The sequence below is a fragment of the Caretta caretta genome, chromosome 1 (assembly GCF_965140235.1).
Source record: "Caretta caretta isolate rCarCar2 chromosome 1, rCarCar1.hap1, whole genome shotgun sequence".
In the NCBI taxonomy this organism is placed as follows: Eukaryota; Metazoa; Chordata; order Testudines; family Cheloniidae; genus Caretta; species Caretta caretta.
Window position 1 is genome coordinate 207,684,490 of NC_134206.1, and position 23,161 is coordinate 207,707,650.

The following is a 23,161-nucleotide window of genomic DNA, read 5'->3' on the forward strand; positions in this document are numbered from 1 at the left end:
AGAGCTGAGGAAGCGTTGTTCTAAGTCAGCCATAAAAATGTTGGCAAACTGTGGGGCCATGCGGGTACCCATAGCAGTGCTGCTGATTTGAAGGTATACATTGTCCCCAAATGTGAAATAGTTATGGGTGAGGACAAAGTCACAAAGTTCAGCCACTAGGTTTGCCGTGACATTATCGGGGATACTGTTCCTGATGGCTTGTAGTCCATCTTTGTGTGGAATGTTGGTGTAGAGGGTTTCTACATCCATAGTGGCTAGGATGGCATTTTCAGAAAGATCACCAATGGATTGTAGTTTCCTCAGGAAGTCAGTGGTGTCAGGAAAATAGCTGGGAGTGCTGATAGCGTAGGGCCTGAGGAGGGAGTCTACATATCAAGACAATCCTGCTGTCAGGATGCCAATGCCTTAGATGATGGGGCATCCAGGATTTCCAGGTTTATGGATCTTGGGTAGCAGATAGAATACCCCTGGTCAGGGTTCCAGGGGTGTGTCTGTGCGGATTTGTTGTGCTTTTTCAGGGAGTTTCTTGAGCAAATGCTGTAGTTTCTTTTGGAAACCCTCAGTGGGATCAGAGGGTAATTGCTTGAAGAAAGGTTTCAGAGTAAGGGTGAGAAAACCTGGATTTGTGCTGGAAATGGCCCAACTTGATGATCACTTTAGATAAGCTATAACCAGCAGGACATTGGGGTGGGAGGAGGTATTGTTTCATATTCTCTGTGTGTATATAAAGTCTGCTGCAGTTTCCACGGTATGCATCCGATGAAGTGAGCTGTAGCTCACGAAAGCTCATGCTCAAATAAATTGGTTAGTCTCTAAGGTGCCACAAGTACTCCTTTTCTTTTTGCTTGAAGAAATTGGTGTTGGAGAGCTGCCTAGCAGCCTCTTGTTCATATTCCGACCTATTCATGATGACTACAGCACTTTCTTTGTCAGCCTTTTTGATTATGATGTCAGAGTTGTTTCTGAGGCTGTGGATGGCATTGTGTTCTGCACGGCTGAGGTTATGGGGCAAGTGATGCTGCTTTTCCACAATTTCAGCCCGAGCACGTCGGCGGAAGCACACTATGTAGAATTCCAGTCTGTTGTTTCGAACTTCAGGAGGAGTCCACCCAGAATCCTTCTTTTTGTAGTGTTGGTAGGAAGGTCTCTGTGAATTAGTGTGTTGTTCAGAGGTGTGTTGGAAATATTCCTTGAGTCGAGGACGTCGAAAATAGGATTCTAGGTCACCACAGAACTGTATCATGTTCATGGGGGTGGAGGGGCAGAGGGAGAGGCCCCGAGATAGGACAGATTCTTCTGCTCGGCTAAGAGTATAGTTGGATAGATTAACAATATTGCTGGGTGGGTTAAGGGAACCACTGTTGTGGCCCCTTGTGGCATGTAGTAGTTTAGATAGTTTAGTGTCCTTTTTCTTTTGTAGAGAAGCAAAGTGTGTGTTGTAAATGGCTTGTCTAGTTTTTGTAAAGTCCAGCCACGAGGAAGTTTGTGTGGAAGGTTGGTTTTTTATGAGAGTATCCAGTTTTGAGAGCTCATTCTTAATCTTTCCCTGTTTGCTGTAGAGGATGATGATCAGGTGATTCCACAGTTTCTTTGAGAGTGTGTGGCACAAGCTGTCAGCATAGTCTGTGTGGTATGTAGATTGTAATGGATTTTTTACCTTCAGTCCTTTTGGTATGATGTCCATCCGTTTGCATTTGGCAAGGAAGATGATGTCTGTCTATATCTAATCTAATCTGGATGTTTAGAGAAGTCTCTGATACTTCTCAGTGTTTTCTGTTTCTGACTACCACCCTTTTGTTTCATGTTGCTGTAAATTTCTCATCAAATAAGGATGGTTGGTTGTGGCTGGAGCTCACTCTGGAATCACTCAGTGCTAATTTATTCTTTAATGAACTGCTCAAGCAACAACCTCCTCATTATCTGCTCATTGCCACAGACAACTTTTGTCTCATTCTCTTCATATTTCCGCTTCACATGGACACTACAATTTAAAAATTAATGTCAACTCCCCATTGAAACTCAATTAGAAAAAGCTTATTATACCAGCAAAACAGAGAGGCATCAAAAGAAATAAAAGAACTCCCTCAGAACCTGCCTTACATTCACTTCTAAAGTCAGTGACCACACTATCTGGTCATATAGTTAATGTAGAGGACATGGACTTAGGAGATCTGGTTTCTATTCTTAATTCTGACTCTGGCTGCAAATAGCTATTTTGGCACAGTCTAGGTGGTCAAGTTCGAATTGAGCACCGAGGGGATTTTCAGAGCTGTTTTTTTAGCACACCTACACGCTCTGAACATCCAGTAGGACAGGTATTCCATATGGGTAGTTCAAAGGTATGGGCTCAGATATCAGTTCCCAAACAGCATTTTCAGAAGTGCCCAAGGGATCCAAAAGATTTCTTCAATGTTAGCGGTGTCAGAGGTAGTACAGGTGTTCAGTAGGTCCTCACTGACTGCACACAACATAAAGAGCCCACACAAATTTCTGAATTACAATTTGGCTTAATAATTTGTTTCATTTCCAGTTATGTCCCAGGGCTGTGTCTGCTTTTTGGAGTGTTTCCCCACCTCAGCTCCATCTCCATTTCTGAGGTATTTAAATATTTAAAAACTAAAAAAATTGAGGGTCAAACAAAAACATTTCTTTAGAGTTTTTGAAGCTTTTTAAAATAAAGTTGAAGTAAAAGTCAAAACGAAAAATCATTCAAATAGGAAAATCAAAATGATTCATTTTGAAAATGTCAAAATGAAATGTCACAACTTTTTTCAGATTTTTTTTTACCAAAACAATTTGGTAAATTTGTGTCGGTTGACCCAAATATGCATTTTTGGTGCCAAAAAAAAAAAGTTGTCTGAAAAATTTCACCCCGCACTAGCCATATGTGTTTATTATGAGGACTGCTGAAGTGATTGACTTGGGATGGGAGGTGGGGCAGCAGAAGAGTTTTGATATTGTGACATGAATGCTTAATGGTATCTTGAAAATTCCCTGGCTGGCCATCCGGCTAAACCCTGAGTATTCAGACCCCTTGAGTGGTCAAATATTTCATCTGATTTTCCAACATCTTCACAGAATGCTTTGAAAATACCTCCCCTATTTTTACAGACCTTACAATGGTATAGTGAAACTTAATTCCTGAATGTACAGGAAGTGATCGGATACTAAGGTGATGAGTTCAATAGAAAAGTCTGCAATGTAAATAATGTCAAGGTCTCTTTTATGCACTTTATCACAGCAGCTGATCAAAATACACAGTTGATCCTCTCTATATTTCACTGCTCAACTATTAAATTTTTTATAACCAATGAGCACATACTGTGCATTTATCATAGTGAAAACACAATGTATTGTCCAGTCTTTCATAGGTTTATTTCCATTTTTTTCTCTCTACTGTAATTTTTAGTTTTCTTTTATTGTTTTCTTTAAAACAATTTTTAAAAAATTCTTAACTATTCTCTTCCCACCTTCCCACTTATTCTGCATTTACATAATTCAAATTAATGTTTGTGTTTATTACTTTATAGGACGATTCTTCTTTTTACAACTGTAGTTTGACAATCATTCTATTTTCTCATTTTTCTGTGCACCACTTTTAAGATAAATTACAATTTTAGGATCCATTTGTGCATTCCTTGCACACCTTAATGTTCAATCAGAACAATCAGGACCCATTAATGTTGACACTTTGTGTTAGTATACTGGGGAGAGGGTAGGCAAGAGAGCACATCTTTGCACACATATATCAGAAAAAATTAGTCATCTTTTAAAACAAGTGAAGTTACATTTTTCAATTTCAATAAATGAATAAATAAATAAAAGCTAGTTAACATTTTTAATTCAAAAATATTTTTGACAAAATATTGTCTTTTCTCTAAGTGAAAGTGTTAATGGAAATGTTTTGCTTCCTTCAAAAATGTTCAGCTTTTTAATTAAAAATAGAAAATCAAAAGCAACCAAGAAACTGGAAAATGTCCACAAAAAAATTCTGCAATATTTTTTTAAAATAATGAAAATTTTTCATTTCGATCAGGGGTTATTTTGGTAGAAAATACGTACCATTTTCTAACCTTTTCTAAAAGTCATGTATTTTCTAAATTTACGTTTAATGTAAAGATGAATTTAGGCACTCAAACAGCCTTATGTTAACCAGTAGACTAGTATTCTAAGACATTTACAAATATGGGTATGTCTACAAATAAGCAATAGATGTTTTGGTTAAAGTTCTTAGTGATGGAGTGGAGGAATTTATTTAAAAAATTCTGTAGATACTTAAAATTACGAAGTTATTCCTCAGTAAAGTATATCTCTCTTTAAAACAGGTTTTAATTTTGGCTTAAGCAATTGTTGATAGTATTCTTTTAAGTTATGTTGTTGTTTCATCTATGTTGCTTCTAGAATTCTGGCAATGCCTTCAAGATTTTTTTTCCAATTTAGTGGTTACAAATGAAAAAATCTAAGCTGTTTTGCAAACATATTAGACAAGGTTGTATATGTTGGGCTTGATTCTTTCCTCAGACTGGTGTAAATCAGAAGTATTTCCATTTGAGTTGATAGTTACATTGGTTTTCCACTAGTTATGTTAGTATAAAAGAAGAATCTGGCCTTATATGTAGCAATAAATAAATTAAAGCCTGAGGTATTTTTGATACCTGTAATTTATATGACATTTCTTGTTTTTATTCCATTTTAACACCCTATTCAGTTTTGGATGCCTTGAAAGACTAGTAAAACGTATTGCACTGGAATAAGAGGCATAGGAATTCCTTTCAAGATATCCCACATTCGGTCCATGGGTTTTTACTGTCGTAATAATGCCCATTGAGAATGACATTCAATTTCAGCTGTTGTACAACCTTTGGACCTGATCCAAGGAATGTGGAGCATGTGCTAAACACCTACAATTCCCATTGACTTTAGTGGGAATTGTCGGGCGTGACGTTGCACTCTATATGATTTTAAGAAAATATGCTAATGAGTGTGAATATAATGTAACTGGAATATGCTTCATGCAAAAGGTCTCTTGTAAGGTATCATTATAAATCTTATAATCTACTGTATGTGTTCATCCTATTTGTATGAATGTATCATTCTTGTATCTGAAACTAGAAATATAAAATATAACTCTGAGGGCCTATTGTAATTATGCAAAGTGTGGGCCATTAATGATGGTTTGGAATCTTGATGGCTTCCATCAACTAGGACAATTGACTGTAGATGGCTGTGTTTACTTGTAAGTCTTCCTGTATACCTGTGTGCTGGCAAGTGGGTAATGAAATCTTACAGTGCGTGATCATGTCACCTGAACTGAAATCCATCTTTAACCTGGTGCTTTTCCATTTAGAAGGAGGAGTGGGAACCCAGAGAGGGATAAAGGATTCTCGCCTTATGCAAAAGATATATAAGGGGGTGGAAGAGAACAAAGGGGGCTGCAGTCATGAGAAATCCCCTAGCTACCACCTGAGCTGGAACAAGGACTATACCAGGGGAAAGGATTGTGCCCAGACTAGGAAGGTATCCGGTCTGTGATAGAAGCTTACTGAAACATCTCTGAGGGTGAGATTTTATCTGTATTCAGTTTTCTTACTTAACTAGGCTTAGACTTGCGTGTTTTATTTTATTTTGCTTGGTAATTCACTTTGTTCTGTCTATTATTTCTTAGAACCACTTAAATCCTACTTTTTGTATTTAATAAAGTCACTTTTTACTTATTAATTGACCCAGAGAAAGTACTAATACCTGGGGTGGCCAACAGCTGTGCATACCTCTCTATCAGTGACATACAGGGCAAACCCTGTATAAGCTTTATACAGGGTAAAATGGATTTATTTGGGGTTTGGACCCCATTGGGAGTTGGGTAACTGAATGCTAGAGACAGGAACACTTCTTAAGCTGTTTTCAGTTAAGCCTGCAGCTTTTGGGGGATGTGGTTCAGACCTGGGTCTGCGTTTGTAGCAAGCTAGCATGTCTGGCACAACCAGGCAGGGCACTGAGGTCCCAAATGGCCAGGGAAAACGGGCTCAGAGGTAGTCTCAGCGCATCAGGTGGCAGTTCCCAAGGGGGTTTCTGTGATCCAACTCGTCACACTGGGGCTCAGCAGATTCTCAGCACCTCAAAAGATCAAGTTCTTTGCCAGTTTGCTCATGTTGCTTAATGAAGCAGATTGTTATAGGCAAAAGTGTTTCATATTTTCATAAAATCATCATGATCCTATTTTAATTATCATGAGCACTATTTTTTCTCTGTTGGCCTTGATTACTTCCACGGGCATCAAAATACATCTTCATCTGATTGTGGGATGTATGAGTAATGTGAGGATGCCTTTCTTTCACAATCTGAAGCACAATATGTAAGAGTTTGTTGGATGAAAAACACAATCCATGCCAGTTACTAACCCTAACTAGTTTGAAGCTTTAATAAGAAAGTTTTAGGACAATATACTGCCACCTCAATCAAGCAGAAAGCATAAGTAAAGCAGATAGAGCAGGATAGCGTAATGATCCAGTCCTGGGGCGCAGGTAGGCTGTTTCTGTTATCATCAGATCCATGCTGGTCCAATCTGGTGTAAGTTCTGTGCTGCTCCACACCCCCTTTGTTAAACACACATCCTGTATACCTTTTCTTGTAACATGATTCAGGTGCAGATTATTAAAACTGCCTCATCTATTAATATTCTATTCTAAATATATTGTCATATACACTGACCCAAAATCCTTTTAACTGTTGCATTTTTACTTATTCTGCTAAAACTCTAATTGGTACCTCCTTCACTATCTTTTTTTAAGCTCCTCCTACTTACACAATCCAGCTGTCTTTTCATTGCCTTCATGTATTTCATTGTTTCTTATGTTTGTCTTATTCTATCTTATCTGCTTATTGTGGCTTTGGGATTACTTGTTGGCTAGCTCCTTTCAGTCAGTGTTCATCCTCCCTAGTCTGTTTTACTAGGCAGGTCTACATCTGGCTAGAAAATCACACATTTGTCTGGTTTGCTTTGCCCTGTTATGTACACCGGGGTGGCCAACCTGAGCCTGAGAAGGAGCCAGAATTTACCAACGTACATTGGCTCTTTGGCACAGTAATACATCAGCAGCCCCCCATCAGCTCTCTCCCTCCCTCTCCCCCATTCCCAGTGCCTCCCACCCACCGGCATCCCTGCAGATCAGCACCTCCCTCTCCCTCCCCGCACCTCCCAATCAGCTGTTTCATGACATGCAGGAGGCTCTGGGGGAGAGGGGCGGGAGGAGCGAGGGCATGGCAGGCTCAGGGGAGGGGGCAGAAAGGGGTGGAGTGGGGGCAGGGCCTATGGCAGAACCAGGGGTTGAGCAGTGAGCACCCCCCGGCACATTGGAAAGTTGGCACCTGTAGCTCCAGCCCCGGAGTCGGTGCCTATACAAGGAGCCACATATTAACTTCTGAAGAGCCGCATGTGGCTCCGGAGCCACAGGATGGCCACCCTTGATCTACACAGACCAAGAGTCCAGGGTAGATAGGACACAAACCAACTTTTTGATTTTTTACAACCTTTGAAAGCTGTGTCAACAAGGCACATTCAGAAAGCAAAAATGTTCCCTTTTAAATTGTCTTATAACACTGTTAAATAGATATCTACTTCTCTAATGTTATTTAATATAGTTTTTATAACACAGTTCATTATACCTATCTTTACAAGCTCATTGCATAATGATAACGTTTTGCTGAAATGAAATTTCTTCATTATGAACCTGAGGTTTGTTTCCAGTGTGTAAGCCTTGAATTGAAGTTAATATATTCCATAACATTTAGAACTTCAAATATAACACTGTAAAGTGAGTTTTCATTTAATTTTTAGAACACAAAAAAAAAAAGTAATGCACTTCAGGCAATTGGATTACACTAGACAGGACAGTTCATTAGAATGTTGAAAGAACTTTGCTTGTTGTGTGGAAGCCTAACAATGCTTTCACATTATATATTTTAGTTCATTTTGGGGCTCCAGTCCCAATAAGTGAAGGACCCTGTATCTCAGGTTGTTTTCTTTTTTGTTGACCCAGTGCATCAGTGCCATGGTGGTTCAGCATGTCTTCTCCTTGGTAAACCATTAATGTAGAGCAGTGATTTTCAACCTTTTTTCATTTGCAGACCCCTAAAAAAATTTTAATGGAGGCACGAACCCCTTTGTAAATCTTAGGCATAGTCCTCAGACCCCCAGGGGTCCATGAGCCACAGGTTGAAAACCACTGGTCTAGAGGAAGAAAGGAAGTTGGATGCGTTTGAAAATGTATCAAATGTAGCAATCTACAAGATTCATGAGTGTCCATCAGACATTAAAGGACCTTAGTTGGCTAAGTGTCCCTAAGGAACTTATATGGACCCTGTATCAGCAGAGACTCAGAGTAATAGGATGGGCTCCTTTGGTCTGCTTTTATGCCATTTTTGAAGTGATTTGTTTCCGATAGTACTACATCAAAGTCCCCAGAACAGCTTGTAGCTTTAACTCTCACAGTATATGGATGCACCAGACCAGTGGTGATGGACTGTGATTTCCAAGTTACAGCATTTCCTCAATCTCAGACACGTCTGTTCAGCAGGGATTTTTGTCATCTAATAGGCAGAGATGATTGGTTGTTCAGATTTTTTTTTTTAAGTTGACATTGTCTGAGTTTGTGTCCATGTGATTTAGCTGTTAATTTAAATTTTTGTGTGAAGATGGGTGCTTAATAAATCATTCAATAAACAAAACAATTACCTTAGCATCTCTTAACTTAATTTTATATTACTTTTTGAATTGCGTCACTATCTTTGTATGAAGCCAAAACAGTAAACAGAAGTGAAATATATATATATACACACACACACAGTATAAGTACATGTACATACTTTCTAAAATTGCACTAAAGGTCTGATTTTAAAAAGTTGTCTCTATTTTTGCACCTACAAATAACTGTAGATATAAATGCTCCTGTTAAATGTCAGACTACCTGATTTCACTCTCACTTAGATGTCTGTAGTGGGCACTTTTCTTTGCAGATGCTAAACTGTGTTTGCAAAATTGGAAGCAATTTTAAAAATCTGTCCCTAAAGACCTGCTCCCACAGAAGTTAATGGGATCTTTGCCATTGACATAACTGAGTCTGTAAGGGTAAAATTTATCCCTGTGCAGGGGGCTGGAACAAGGCCTACATCTTGCTCGAATCATCAAAATAAGACTGAAATGATGCATAGACCTTGTCCTGGCCCTCCAATCATGGATGAACACCTTGACTGAGGATTTCAGGGTTGCGTTACTTAGCTGCCTTAAACCTGGAGCAATATAAAAGGAAGAAGTACAATTATTCATTTGAGTGTATTCTGCATAAAATGTTTTGATTGTATGATAATACAGCCTTAAAACTGCAGAGTCATTCAAAGTACTGTGCAGGGTCAGGAGAAAAAGAATATAGCTTGCTAAGTGTTCCTCATAACTGCAGAAAAATAAGTGAAATTAGTTTGCAAGTGAAACACTTCCTTCAGTTTAGGAGGTTGTAAATATTTTAAGCCACAAAGGACTTAAGTAACCTTACCATATTTTACAAAATAAGATTGTTGGAAGGAAGCTGTCATTCCCTTATAAAGCAGGGCAAAAAGATTGATACTTCATAAAAACATAAATGAAATATGTATATTCTTAAATAGTGTATGTCATCATTTAAAAAAATTACTCAGGATAAAAATACTAATTTAGCCATCAACTCCAACTTGTATCTCAAAGCTAGAAATATTTTCTTTTGGAATCAAATGAATGACAAAGATAATAAAGTAATAAAGTATTGCATACCAGGCAAAGTATGTGCTTTTAATAAAGACAAACCTCCTGAGTGCTAGAATATACTGTAGGATCAGATAAGCATTTCAGTCTATGTAGACAGTATAGATATAATTAGATTTGAGCTGCAAATAGTCTACATCTCTCATGTGGATTCTCTTTTTAATGTAATGTAAATATTGTAATGTCCAAAAAATTGATTCTCTCCATTCATCATCTTTATGAAAATTGTATCTTATCACAAGAGACCATCATGAGATTTTTCCTAAGTGATATAGCACTGGGCTATTCTATAAAAATGATATGAATGTGGGAGTGAGAGTATGAATCATATCTCTGCTTGACTGCACTTGGTAATGGTTTATCAGCTCCATACCCTCTCGACTGATTAAGAGCTAATAAAGTGAACACTTCTTTGTGTGAATAGTAATGTTACGTTTCCTTTGTACGAAATATTAAACATACTCATGTCTCATTAATGCCTGTGTACTGAACTGGAAAAAAACTTTTTGTAAAGAAGAAAATCAGAATCTCTAGCTCAACGGTTCTCAGACTTTTTTTTATAGGGTGGCCCACATACTCATAAAGAGATGAATCGTGTGTCTACCCCCTCCCAGTCAGGATTGCACGAAGCACATTAAGATGGCTCCTATTTCCTGACCCTATTAGAGGTAGGTAGAATGGCTCCTCCTCCTTGTTCCCAGCTTCTCCACTAGGAAGAGCTTGGACACCTGTAGAATGAGCTGGAAAAAAGGAGGAGCCAGCACCGCAGGCTGTGCTACCTCCACCAATCACATATTGGGAACTGTGTCCAAGCTACTCTGGCCTTAGGAAAACGGAAGGGACAACTATTTCAAAAGAAAACTTGTTGAAAATATGATTGTTGATACAACTTTAAGTGTGATATTTTTTTCCCTTACAGGATTACGTACTGCCATCTTCCTTTCCAAAGTAAATGGCTCTACGTTGGAACAGAGAGGGGAAATACACATATTGTAAATATTGAGTCCTTCATTCTTTCTGGATACGTTATCATGTGGAACAAGGCAATAGAACTGTAAGTGTGGACTTTTCTATCACTTTCACATTGCTGGCCGTTCTTTTCAGACCAATCACTAGAATGATTTTATAGTCTCCTGTTTTAAGGAACATTTTGGTGCAGTACTGATTGTGATTCATTGTGAGAATTTTTCAAGGAAATTCAGTTTCTAGGTATATTGTAGTGATAGTATATATTGGTTTAAAAAGAGATATTTGTTTCGGACCCTATGTCATTAACCGAATAAATATATTTGCTTGAAATATTAAATAAAATACAGACAGTCATGGATTCCACAAACTCAGTAAACATCCTCTGGACCTAACTTTTTCATTGAACATACGGATTGGCAAAATGTGATCACCAGATCCTCTAGCCCAGTGGTTTTCAACTTATTTTCATTTGCGGATCCCAAAAAAATTTCAAATGGAGGTGTGGGCCCCTTTGGAAATCTTCAACATAGTCTGCAGATCCCAAGTGGTCTGTGGACCACAAGTTGAAAACCACGGCTCTAGATTAAGGCCACAACCTGAAAAGATGAATGGCGCCTATTGGACTACACAGTTGCTGGAGAATTTTTCCCCCCCGGTCCAAGTTGTAGGGGAGGTCATAGCCAGAATGTATTGTCCATGACCATGGATGCTACGGCTTCTAAATGCCATCCCCCTCAGAGGTTACCTCAGTTTACCTATGAAGTTTGTGAAATGGAGAGAGGGTGTGATGCATTCTTGGGGTGCCCTGGACTGTGGGGTCACTTTGTTACCCTCCCTATCTCCAGTGAGAGAGGGAGCCTTGCTGGTGCTTAACTGGATGTCATCTTCCTGACAACACCAGCCTGTTAGCCACCCAAACAATCTCCTCAGGACAATGTTAGCGCTCACTTTGCAGGTTAACAGTTGGTGCACCCCAAATCCCAAACTCCTTTGAAGCATTCCCCAGTGATATCAAGCTCCTGTCACTGGCTACTCACAGAAATACCAGGATTTCTATCCCCAAAGGAACGTGTACACATTAGCTTGTTTGATTCAACTGAGGATCACTTCCTATATAACATCACAGCACATCTATAGTGAAAACAATCAAAAGATTATTATCAAAGGTTAAGATTTAAGAGATAGTGAGTAAGAATAATAATGAAACACAGAAAAGTTACATATAAAGCAAAATTATAACACGCTTCCCAGAATCTACCCTAAACAGGTTAAACCCTTGTCTAAAGTAGTTTCTCTCATCTCCCAGCATCTCCAACCAACATGGCTGGCATCCCTCTTTTATGAATGCTAAAGCACTATCTTGGTGAAGGATAAAGAGGGGTCCTTCTGCCTGCTCCTTATATCCCCCAAAATTCATTATTTTGTCTCCAGAGGTCAGGATGACCACCTGAGGGTTATTCCCTGGTGTGCTGACTTCATGGTGACTTTATTTCCTCATGTTGACTTTGTATGCATTATCTTTTCTTACAATGCTTAATTTAATATGAACCGATGTAGGCAGGTGAACATACATCCTCTGTCTGGTAGAAACCTGTTTGTCAACCCTGCCTTGGAGGCGCACTGCACCGGCCCGCCGCCGCCTTTGCAGCCTGAGAGAATGGGCGCCAGAAGCTCCCTAGAAGTGGGAGGGGCCCACCGGTGCTTGGACCATGGCCCTGCCCCTTTCCTGAGTGCAGCTCACTCCTCTCCACCTCCTTTCCGCCACCATCACTCACCTTTAAGGCAGGAAAAAAGCGAGAGGCAGAAGCTGTAATCTCTAAAGGACTCTTTCTCCATTGGTGGTGAATGCTACAGGTCCTGCCTCTCACTGGCTGGCCCAGCTGTAGGACTCCTCCTCCTGTGTGCTGATGCTGGAGCAACTTAGCTTTATATCTTCAGGGGCGGCAGAATGGGCAGGGGAGGAGTCAGGGAACTGTGGCCCCATCAATTTTAAAAGTGGGAAGGCTGTGCCCTCCCACTTTTTACCAGCCGTGAGTGGATGGAGAGGAGCGAGTGGTGGGTGGGGCCTTGGGGAAAGAGGTGGAGAGGGGCAGGGCTTTGGGGTTGGGCACAGCATGGGCGGGGCCATGGGAGGAGATGAGGTGCCGGGGAGCAGGGCCGTGATCCAGGCACCGGTGGCCAGTGTTCCCTCTAATTTTTTACGTTCATGTGCGGAATTAATTGTGTTACGTGCACCAGTATGGAGGTGATGTGTGACACATCACCTTCATATTGGTGACGTAACAAAATTTATGTGGTGAGGGTGGGCCGAGGGGTTTGGAGTGTGGGAGGGGGCTCAGGGCTGGGGCAGAGGGTTGGGGTGTGGGGGAATGAGGGCTCTGGCTGGGGGTGTGGGTTCTGGGCTGGGACCAGGGATGAGGGGTTTGGGGTGTAGGCTGCCCCGGGGCTGTGGTGGGGAGAGATGACTTCCCCCAGCCCCGAGCTGCTGCGGGCCATGGCAGCTCTGGCAGAGCTGGACTGGGCTGGGCCGAGGGAGGGGCTCCTCTCCCTTGGCTGAGGCAGGTCCGCACTGGGGCCAGCAGTGAGGGATTCTTCTCCCCGCCGTTGCAGGTCCACGCTGGAGCTGTCGGGGATGGGCGCCTCTCCTCGCCACAGCCCTGAGCCCCTGCGTGGGGTTTAATGGGCAACTGTGCGGCTATGCAGCCACGCAGCTTAGAGGGAACTTAGCTGGTGGCCCCCCGCTTCTAGGGCGTTTCCGGCACTCCTGGGCATATCCTCCCCAGACAAAAGACTCAGGTGCTGCCTATGGGATGGGACAGATCTTTCACCTTTCTCATAGATTCATAGACTTTAAGGCCAGAAGGGACCATCATGATCATCTAGTCTGACTAGTTTATAACTGCAAGTGACCCGTGCCTCAGGCTGCAGAGAAAGGCAAAAAGTCCCAAGGGTCTCTGCCAATATGATCTGGGGGAAATTCCTTCCTGACCCCATATATGGCGGTCAGTTGGACCATGAGCATCTCAGCAAGACCCACCACCCGCCAGACACCTGGGAAAGAATTCTCTGTAGTGATTTAGAGACCTCCCCATCTAGTGTCCCATCACCAGCTGTTGGAGATATTTGCTGCTAGCAGTGACAAGTGGGCTACATGCCACTGTAGGCAGTCTCATCATTACCAGCCCCTCCATAAATGTATCAAGCTCCGTCTTGAAGCCAGTTAGGTTTTTTGCCCGAACTGTTCCCTGTGGAAGGCTGTTCCAGAACTTCATTCCTCTGATGGTTAGAAACCTTTGTCTAATTTCAAGCCTAAATTTGTTGATGATAAGTTTATATCCATTTGTTCTTGTGTCAGCATTGGCACTTAACTTAACTATCTCCCACCCTGGTATTTATCCCTCTGATGTATTTATAAAGAGCAACCATTTCTCCCCTCAGCCTTAGCTTGGTTAGGCCAAACAAGCCAAACTCTTTGAGTCTCCTCTCATAAGGTAGGTTTGTCATTCCTCAGATCATCCTAGTAGCCCTTCTCTGCACCTGTTCCAGTTTGAATTCATCTTTCTTAAACATGGGAGACTAGAAATGCAGATGGTATTCCAGATGAGGTCTCACCAGTGCCTTGTATAATGGTAATAACACTTCCCTATTCTACGGGAAATATCTCGCCTTATGCATTCTAGGATTGTATTAGCTTTTGTGATGGCTCCATCACATAGTCATCCTGTGATCAATCAACATGCCCAGGTCTTTCTCCTCCTCCGTCACTTCCAACTGTAAGTCCCTGGCCTATAGCAAAAATTCTTGTTGTTAGTTCCTAAGTGCATGACCTTGAAATTTACACTATTAAATTTCATTCAATTTCTATTACTCCAGTTTTCAAGATCATTCAGATCTTCTTGTATTATACTTCGGTCCTCCTCTGTATTGGCAATACCTCCCAACTTTGTGTCATCTGCAAATTTTATTAGTACAATCCCACTTTTTGTGCCAAGGTCATTAATAAAAATGTTAACTAAGATTGGTCCCAAAACCGAACCCTGAGGAACTCCACTAGCAGTCCCCCTCCACCCTCATAGTTCACGTGTCAGTATGACTCACTGTAGTCTCCCCTTTAACCAGTTCCTTACCCAACTTTCAATTCTCATATTAATCCCCATCTTCTCCAATTTAACTAATGGTTTCCCATGTGGAAGAGTATCAAATGCCTTCCTGAAATCCAGGTAAATTAGATCTACTGCATAGCCCTTGTCCAAAAAATCAGTTATCTTCCAAAGAAAGAGATCAGGTTGGTCTGGCATGAAACACCTTTTGAAAAACCATGTTATATTTTATCCCAATTACCATTTATTTCTATGTCCTTAATTATTTTCCTCTTTCAAAATTTGTCCCAAGACCTTACATGCCATTAAAGTCAAACGAACATGCCTGTAGTTTCCCAGAGCACTTTTTTCCCTTTCTTAAAAATAGGTACTATATTAGCAATTCTCCAGTCATGGGGCACAACCCCCAAGTTTATAGCTTCATTAAAAATCATTGCACAATCAGTCCGATGCTTCTCCTCAGGTAGGGCTGTGGGTAAGAAGCCACAGTCTAATCCTTAATTGTACATTCATACCAATAGGAAAGTCAGATTTCCTGAATAAGGAATGCAGGATTGGTAGTAATGCTAGTGCCTTAGCCTGATAAATATCTTGACATTTCTAAAATGAAATAATATATATAAACAGAAATAAGTACAATATTTCTGGGAACCTTAGAAAGAGAGGTAAGAGCAATTAGGAACTGTTTTTGAGAAAAACAGCAAAATGCATGTAGCAATTGAAAGATTGAGAAGCCTTCTGAATATTTACTGGAGAGAAAATGAAATAGAAACGTTTTAGACTGAAGGAAGATTAGATAGATAATCTAGCTTCTGTCTTTTAAGGGAGAAGTGACAGGTGAATTGTGTTGCATAAGGGAATAAAATAATATATTTAAATAATGGCTTAAAGACCTGCTAAAATGGTAACATCTAGAGTGCAATAGGACCCTGAAATCATCAGGGAAAATAAGTGTGTTACTTTACTATAACTGAATGAGATAATTGCATTCCAGATAGCAACGGCTGGGTCAACTTCTCATCTTATTCTTATGCATTGACTGGGGTTTGTGCATGTGCATGTATTCAAATCTGGCAGAGTTAACTAATAAAAAAACGCAGGTATCTTAATACTAGAATTAAAACATTGCTGTGGATTATGGACTCATCTGCCCTCAGATTTTTAAATCATTTTGCAACTTTGGAGTTCTTTTAACTCCTCATTGCTAGTGGATGCCTGGACCCACATCCATCTGCAACTGGCAGAATATTGCCTCCCATCCTGTGGAACTCAGACCAGACCACACTGATTCTTGCATTTATGATCTCTAAATATTCACTGGGCCAGAGACAGAGAGAAAATGACCCTATAGCCTGGTGATTAGAGCCCTCACCTGAGAGGTTGGAGACCAAGGGTCCAGTCCCCCTGCTCTAATGACTCCTTAATTTAAAAACATGCTACAGCTTCAACTGGAGACATTGAGGGCGCTCCCCATATTTGAATATCCCATGGCTAAGGTACTCACCTTATCAGGCAGAGGGAAGGCTTCAATCAGGGGATCTCCTGTATCCCACCTTAACCACTGAGCTAAATGTTTTGAGAGAGGTGCTCCTCTTGGCTGTTTTGTGTGGAGCTAGGTGGCCTATGAGCACATCTACCAGATTGGGCCCCACAGGTGAGACAGGCGGAGGAGCACCAATCTTTCCCTAATTGGTGGATCACCCTGGGGGCTTAGGCATCTGAGCACCTAGAGCGAGGCAGCCATGCACATGCCCAGAGGCCGTGCACATGCCCTAAAGGGCTAGGCAGCAACTGAGTGGAAGTTTTGTAAATGCCAGTGATTCCTAAATCTGGGATTTAAAATGAGTTAAATCCCATAGTGACTCTAGCCCTACATGGTTAGTATTTATTTTAATTACGTTTAATGGTGAAAATGCACTAAAAGCTTAAGTAATGGTTGCATAATATAAACATAATATCACAGAGAACAATAATGACAAGTCATTCAATGTTATGTGGAAATACATATGGCACAGGATCCATTTAGGGCATAGAGTGAGTCCATGGTGCACACAGGAAATGCTGAAAGGTTAGATTTAAAGAGTTTTCTTATTTTTGGTGTCTTGATCATTTTTAGAGAAATCTTCCTAAAATATAGTCTAAGTAATACATTTAGTCATTTTGCTTAAAAACGTTTGCTTATGCAGATTATGTGTTGCTTAATTCACAGAGATGGTTGTAACAATTTATAAGATGGCCTCTATTGTGGTGGGGAGAGGGGGAATATAATACCTTCCAAGTAAGAATACATTGAACCTAATTTTCGTCACATTTGCACAGGTTTTTCAGAGAAGTAACTGGTGACTTCAGTTGAGATACTTTTGACTTACAATTATATAAATAAGAGGAGAATCAAGCCCCTAGGCTCCATAGTCAAAGAAGGCAGTAAGAATATCTGTTCCCATCACCTCTGAAAACCATCCCTATGCAGGGAAAAAAAATCTGATAGCAACCCTGAAAAAAACTCTCAAGTGCTTAAAATAATTTTAGAAAGTAAAATAGATATTTAGATTTTGAAGAAGAGCCTTTCTCGCTGCATGACAAAGATAGCAATATGGCAACCAAAGTGGAGAAAGAGGAAATAGATAAGGCCCTCCCTACAGCCAGTACAAGCAGATACCAATGCATTATTACCTGAAATAAAAGATCTGCAAACTGATATTCATACTATATTAACAGGGATTGAAGAAGAGATTGCTGCTATGGGGGAAGAGTTGCTTGTTATGGAAAAATGGGTTGGTAAGATTCAGTTACATATTTGCCAGACTAAAATAATAAAGCTGGAGCAAAATGAAAGTGGTCTGCCAAATAAAATGGATAGTAATAACAGAGCGAGGCTAACATCTTGTCTACCCAGGGACATCCAGGAAATTTGATCCGAATTAACTACAGGTATGATTTTGAAGTGGATTAGTTAAATCACATTAAATCCCTGTGTGGATGCTGTTGTTCAGCATTAAAGTGGCCTTAATTAAGTTTAGTTTAAAGTCACTTTGGAAGTGAATTAAAATACACCGAAATAAGGTCACTTTAATTCTGAATGAGGGTGTTCACTCATCGTGTAATTAGACATAATATAGTATGAAAGCATCACTCATAACAATTTAGATCCATTTATATGTGTGCAGAATGTATGCTTTCATATGCAAAAATAGGTTTTTTTAATGGCTGTTACGCACATGTATCTAAATTGTTCCTGGGCTTCAAACTTACCATGTGTTAGAAAGGATAACCGGAATTTATAGTACAGTACATGATTCTACATAAGGAGTAAGGTCTTTTGTTGTTGATTGTGTGCAAATATCCTCCTCCATGGCAATTTTCCAAACAGTTTTGGGTTGCCTTGTCTCTAACATACCTAACATAAATCTCCTTTTTTATTGAAAGAATTAACATTGCTTTGAATTGATTTTGTTTTTCAGATCCACAAAGACTCACCCTGGCCCAGTTGTACACCTAAGTGATAGCCCAAGAGATGAGGGGAAAGTGAGTGCAGTAACTAATGATGTAAAATATTTTAATTATGTAAATATTTTAACATTTCATAGCTCTCCCTGACGTTAGCAGTTTTTCTTTTTCACTCATTCACTACTTAATCACTTGCCTCCATTGTAAGATCCTGAGGTCACTCTAAAATATTGCCTGGGAAAACTTTTGGAAAATATTGTAATTCCCTTTCTGCTGTACTGAGAAGAATATTATGGTATAAACAATATGCTATATTTTGAAGTCCTCATTCAAGCAAAGCTACTGTTGACTGAATGGTTTCTGAGTAAAAATTAGTATAAACTGTGTAAGGACTTCAGAATTTGGCCAAGTGTGTATTACATGGGCACATTTATGAATTCTTATCTTTGACAAGAATATTGATGGCAATATTTCATAATTGGAGCTTGCTGCTATTTGTGAACAGAGATGAAGACAGCAAAGAGCTGTCAATCATGGAAGTCAAGTACCCCACAAGCCCAGCTCCTGACTCCAGTTCCTCAGACAGGCAGGCAGTTTCAGAGCTCATGCTACTGTGGCCAATTCCCCCCTCTGCCACTACCTTTCTCCAGTTCTAATGGCTCTGCATCATGCTCTAGGCCCTCCTCCATCGCATTAGAAGCTTTTGGTTCTAGATCTGTCCCTACTGGCTCCCTTCTCTCCATTCACTCTCCTGACCTTCGTGCTTTAGACAGAGGTTTACCCTCCATAAAAAAAAATGAATTTTTTCCAAAAGAAAAATTTCCCCAGTCTGGATTTTTGAATCTTTGTTCTTCTCCTCTTAGCAGGATGATACATAAGATCAAAGCCACTGGGGTGGGGGAAGAAACATACTTTAGTGTTGCCTTCCCTTTTTTGCCCCTGAAATTTGTCCCATGAAGAGGGTGAGTTATCCAAACCAGAATCTGTTAAATCTGACGGACACTCAGGAGATGTTTTTTCGAGTAGAATTTGAGGCCACTACTCTGTTAAAGTAGTTTGTTGTTGGCCTCCAGGCTGAGCCAGCCAAGCCAATTAGAAATTACCTCCCCAGAGACCTCCAGAAGGAATTGGTGATTCTTCCTGATGAGGTAGTAAGACACTAACCTCAACAAGTAGAAGTTTCCCAGCAATCAGAAAAGTCTTAATAGAGATGTCCTAAAATGTTATTAAAAGCGATATTTTAAAAAATGTGTGTCTAAACTTAGGCTTCTACCAGCAAGTCTACATTCAACTACCTCAATAAGTGGTATTACTTTTGCAAGTGTTGAGTACCCAGATCTGCTGTCTTTAGAGCTGCATTATGCACGGGAACAACACAAAATAGGAGTACTGGACCAGGATATGGTTGATTGTGCTTTTTTTTTTGGTTTGTGAGCTATTTGTAATGGTAGTAAGGCAGAAACCTCCCTGTAACACCGGCAAAAGCAGTTTAAGGGGAAACTCTCCTAATCTAAGGCCAGACAGTGGAGCAGATCCACTAGAGTGGGGGAGCTCTCATGGGGATTTCACCTCAGATCCCAATCAAATCTATGAAAGATTCCCAGGATTTGGACCATAGTCTCCTGGGCCAGAGGACAGGTATCTGGCTAAGCATATCAGGGACAGATGGGTACAGGAGATACTCTGCTGAGGTCACTCCATACTAACACTTCATCCAAATCAAATATAAGAAAATTTGGTATTGTAGTTAAGGTCCTGGACTGTAAATCAGGAGATCTGAGTTCAATCCCAGCTGCCTCACAGATATTTAAACTTTCTGTGTCATAGTTGCCCATTCATTTTTCCTTTTCTTCTACCCTTTGTCTTGACTATTCAGATTAAAAGCTCTCCAAACCAGGGATATTTTATTATTATGCGCATATGTAACACCTAACACAATGGCACCTGATATCAGTTAGCTACTGGAATACCACAATAATAATTATTATAATAAATAAAATAACAGCAAACTCCACAGGCCCCCTAAGAACAACAACATGAGCAGTGTTCTCCAACAGATAGGAATCAGAAAGCCAGTACTTCTTTCATGGAGATTCGTACGAGTATGTACTCTCTTATAGGCGTTGGAGGTCCACAATAAGAACTGGGGACTTTGAGCTATACAAGCCCTTCAGATCATTAAACGAGCACCAGGAAGACAAATTTAGGATGGAAACCCTGGCATCCACATTAGCATCTCTTTCCACCAGGGATTGCCTTACACTGACAGATCTTGTGGATGTTTTTATTGTCCACATCCCTTTTTGTCCCTGCCTTCATTGTTATGAAAGTTAATTTAATTTGTGTTACCAAAATCAATAGTACTAGGACAAAATTCTTCCTTTTGGTCTCTAACCTTCTTTCTAAATGTTCATGGAAATCCTGGTGCTGACTATCTCCTTTTTCATGTTTGGACATCTTATGTGCAAGAGTCCAGCAAGCTGCCCAGATGGTCATTATGAAGTTCTAAAACCATGAGTATGATCAATGTGAATGGGAAGAGCCTGGTCCCCAACCAGTGGTCAGGGCAGGAAAGAACTCAGAGTGTAATAAATCTGCTAGAGTTAAGAACAATCAGATTAGCTCTTGTGGAATTTCAGCCTGTATTGTCAGGCCGCTAAATACTAGTCACATCAAATATAAGCTACAATGGCTTATCTGAACAGATGTTCCTAGTTCAACAGGAAAGAAGTGCTCTTTTTTTCAGTGGTCTTGGCATGACATTCCTCCTGTTATTGCAATGTACTAGCATGGACAAAGCATATATCAGCAATACACCAGGAGTGGAGTGTCACTGAGAAGATGTTTTAATCTTTTAGTGGACAGAACTATTAGCTGGAACTTGACATCCCTGAGCTAGAAAGAAGTCAAAAGTGCAAAATTGCTTCATCAGATAAAGGAATTCACACATGACGTAGGACCACCTGCTCAACGTCTTCCTTCCCCTTCACCATCCTGAGGAAATCTGTGCAAAACATCAGTGAGAAGAAATGGCAGTAATACCATGTCACAACCGGGACATGGGAGATCTGACCTAGTGGTCTGAGCAGGAGTCAGGACCCAGGTCAGGTCAGATACCAGGAGATCAGAGTCTAAGATATGCCCGAGGGCAAACCGAGAATCAGATATCAGGAGGCAGACAGGGTGAGGTTACCAGGAGATCAGAGTCAGACAGTAGGAGCAAGTAGTGAAAGGGATGCAGTCCTAAGCAGGAGAAACCCCAATGCATGGACAATTTCCTGTTCCTGTGCTTTATTTAAATAGAAGCAGGGAACCAGTCAAGACCCCAGAGTTCCAACAGTTAGATCCCAGTAGTGGAGTCCTATCAGAGTTGAGCTTCTAGTTCTGGGTCATAGGATGACAGGTGTGAATTAACTGGCTCCTAAGAGCTCTGTGAGGCAAAGCTTGATTTGGGAAGTGATTAAAGTCCAAGATCTCTCTGGTAGCATTCTCTGAAATGCTTCAGTTCTTCTCTGAGTGCTTGTTCATGTCCATTCCACGTTAGGTGTGTGCGCACTGCTTGCCCCATTGCCAGAGATTTTTCCCTCTGTAGTATAGCCTGAGTAATTTCTCACTTTGTCTTTAGAATATCATGGGGGAAGTGAAAATAACATCCCATTAACTGAGCTGGAGGAAAGAATAAAAAACGTCCTTATCCTCAGAATACAGTTGGACATTAAAATCTCCCAAAAGAGCAAAGATTTCTGTTAGAAATATTCTCAATTAACAGGTCAATAAAAGATTCAGGCTCTGCCCATAAAGATTCATTTTAGAAAGTAAAGCGCAAAGTGGGAAATTAAACATTAATGGTAATAGAATAGATTTATCTGGGAAAACAATACTATAGGCCTACAAATACGGTTACCAGGTGTTAACATTCAAGTTATAACACTTAACTTAGTAGAAGCAAGAAGGGCCAGTCTTTCTCTCTTTACATGTGCAACACCCCCTTTTAAAAAGGATTGAAAGTTCTGTAGATATAAGGACTCATCCTTTGAAAGTCAGGTTTCTTGGAGGAAAACTAAATGAAACAGATACATTATTCCCAACATCCAAATCCTAGGATTTACGTTTAAGGCTATCAGTATTACATTAAATACTTTTGATAGAGGTTTTGTTATCAGGCCCATCTAGTCAATCCACCTCCCTTTCTAGGGCTTCAGTAGAAAAATTGCCATGAAAAACTGCACCATTAGCTTTGTGATTAGACCTAATTCTCCCAGGATTGTGATCTTCGACCCTCTAGATGGTTCATAGATCCTGAACAACAGGGTCTGAGGCCAGCTGTTTGGTAAAAAATGGGATATAGCCCAACTGGTTTTGCTTGGGTGACCCGATCATTTATTTTGTTGTTAAAAGGAACAGAAATGATTTCTAGATTGTATCCTTTTGACCTTTTCTATCAGATGGCCTCTCCAGCTAAGAAGAGCTCTCAAAATCTGGATTTTCTTAACTGCCTACAAGTCTTTCAACTCTACCTCTCCTCTTTCTTGAGAACCAAAATTAGAGACCCTTGTTATCTTTAAAATCTGGTTTCTGGGTAGAGAATAAAACACTGCTTGTTCCAATAACACACACAGATGGTGTTGCGAACAGACCTTGACTCAGCCTTCTCCCTAGAGACATTTTTAAAAACCAGGGCCACAAACCAAAAGTGCTTAGAATTTCTTAGTGTTAGATCAGGGGTATTTTAAATTAAAACAGGTTGAGAGGATGAAGCAATGTGTGGAGACTCATGCGGCTGCTTACTAACTTCAGAGATACAGAAGGAAGAGAGTTGCCATCACAATTGGAGCTGTACCAGGCTCAGTATTGA

The 23,161-nt window shown here is 40.4% G+C and overlaps 1 protein-coding gene across 10 annotated transcripts in view; it reads left to right on the plus strand.

Annotated features, from left to right (window-relative positions):
• The window catches only part of STXBP5L (syntaxin binding protein 5L), a 430,597-nt gene that overhangs the window by 230,358 nt on the left and 177,078 nt on the right, over positions 1 to 23,161 (plus strand). For 9 of the 10 annotated variants that reach the window (XM_048819147.2, XM_048819156.2, XM_048819179.2 and 6 more), the window contains 2 exons: positions 10,710 to 10,844; positions 18,321 to 18,384. In XM_048819147.2, coding sequence (XP_048675104.2) covers positions 10,710 to 10,844; positions 18,321 to 18,384 — 199 coding nt within the window. Of the gene's footprint in view, positions 1 to 5,541; positions 5,560 to 10,709; positions 10,845 to 18,320; positions 18,385 to 23,161 lie in introns of those variants that run through there. The other variant, XM_075119171.1, reaches the window with a different exon arrangement.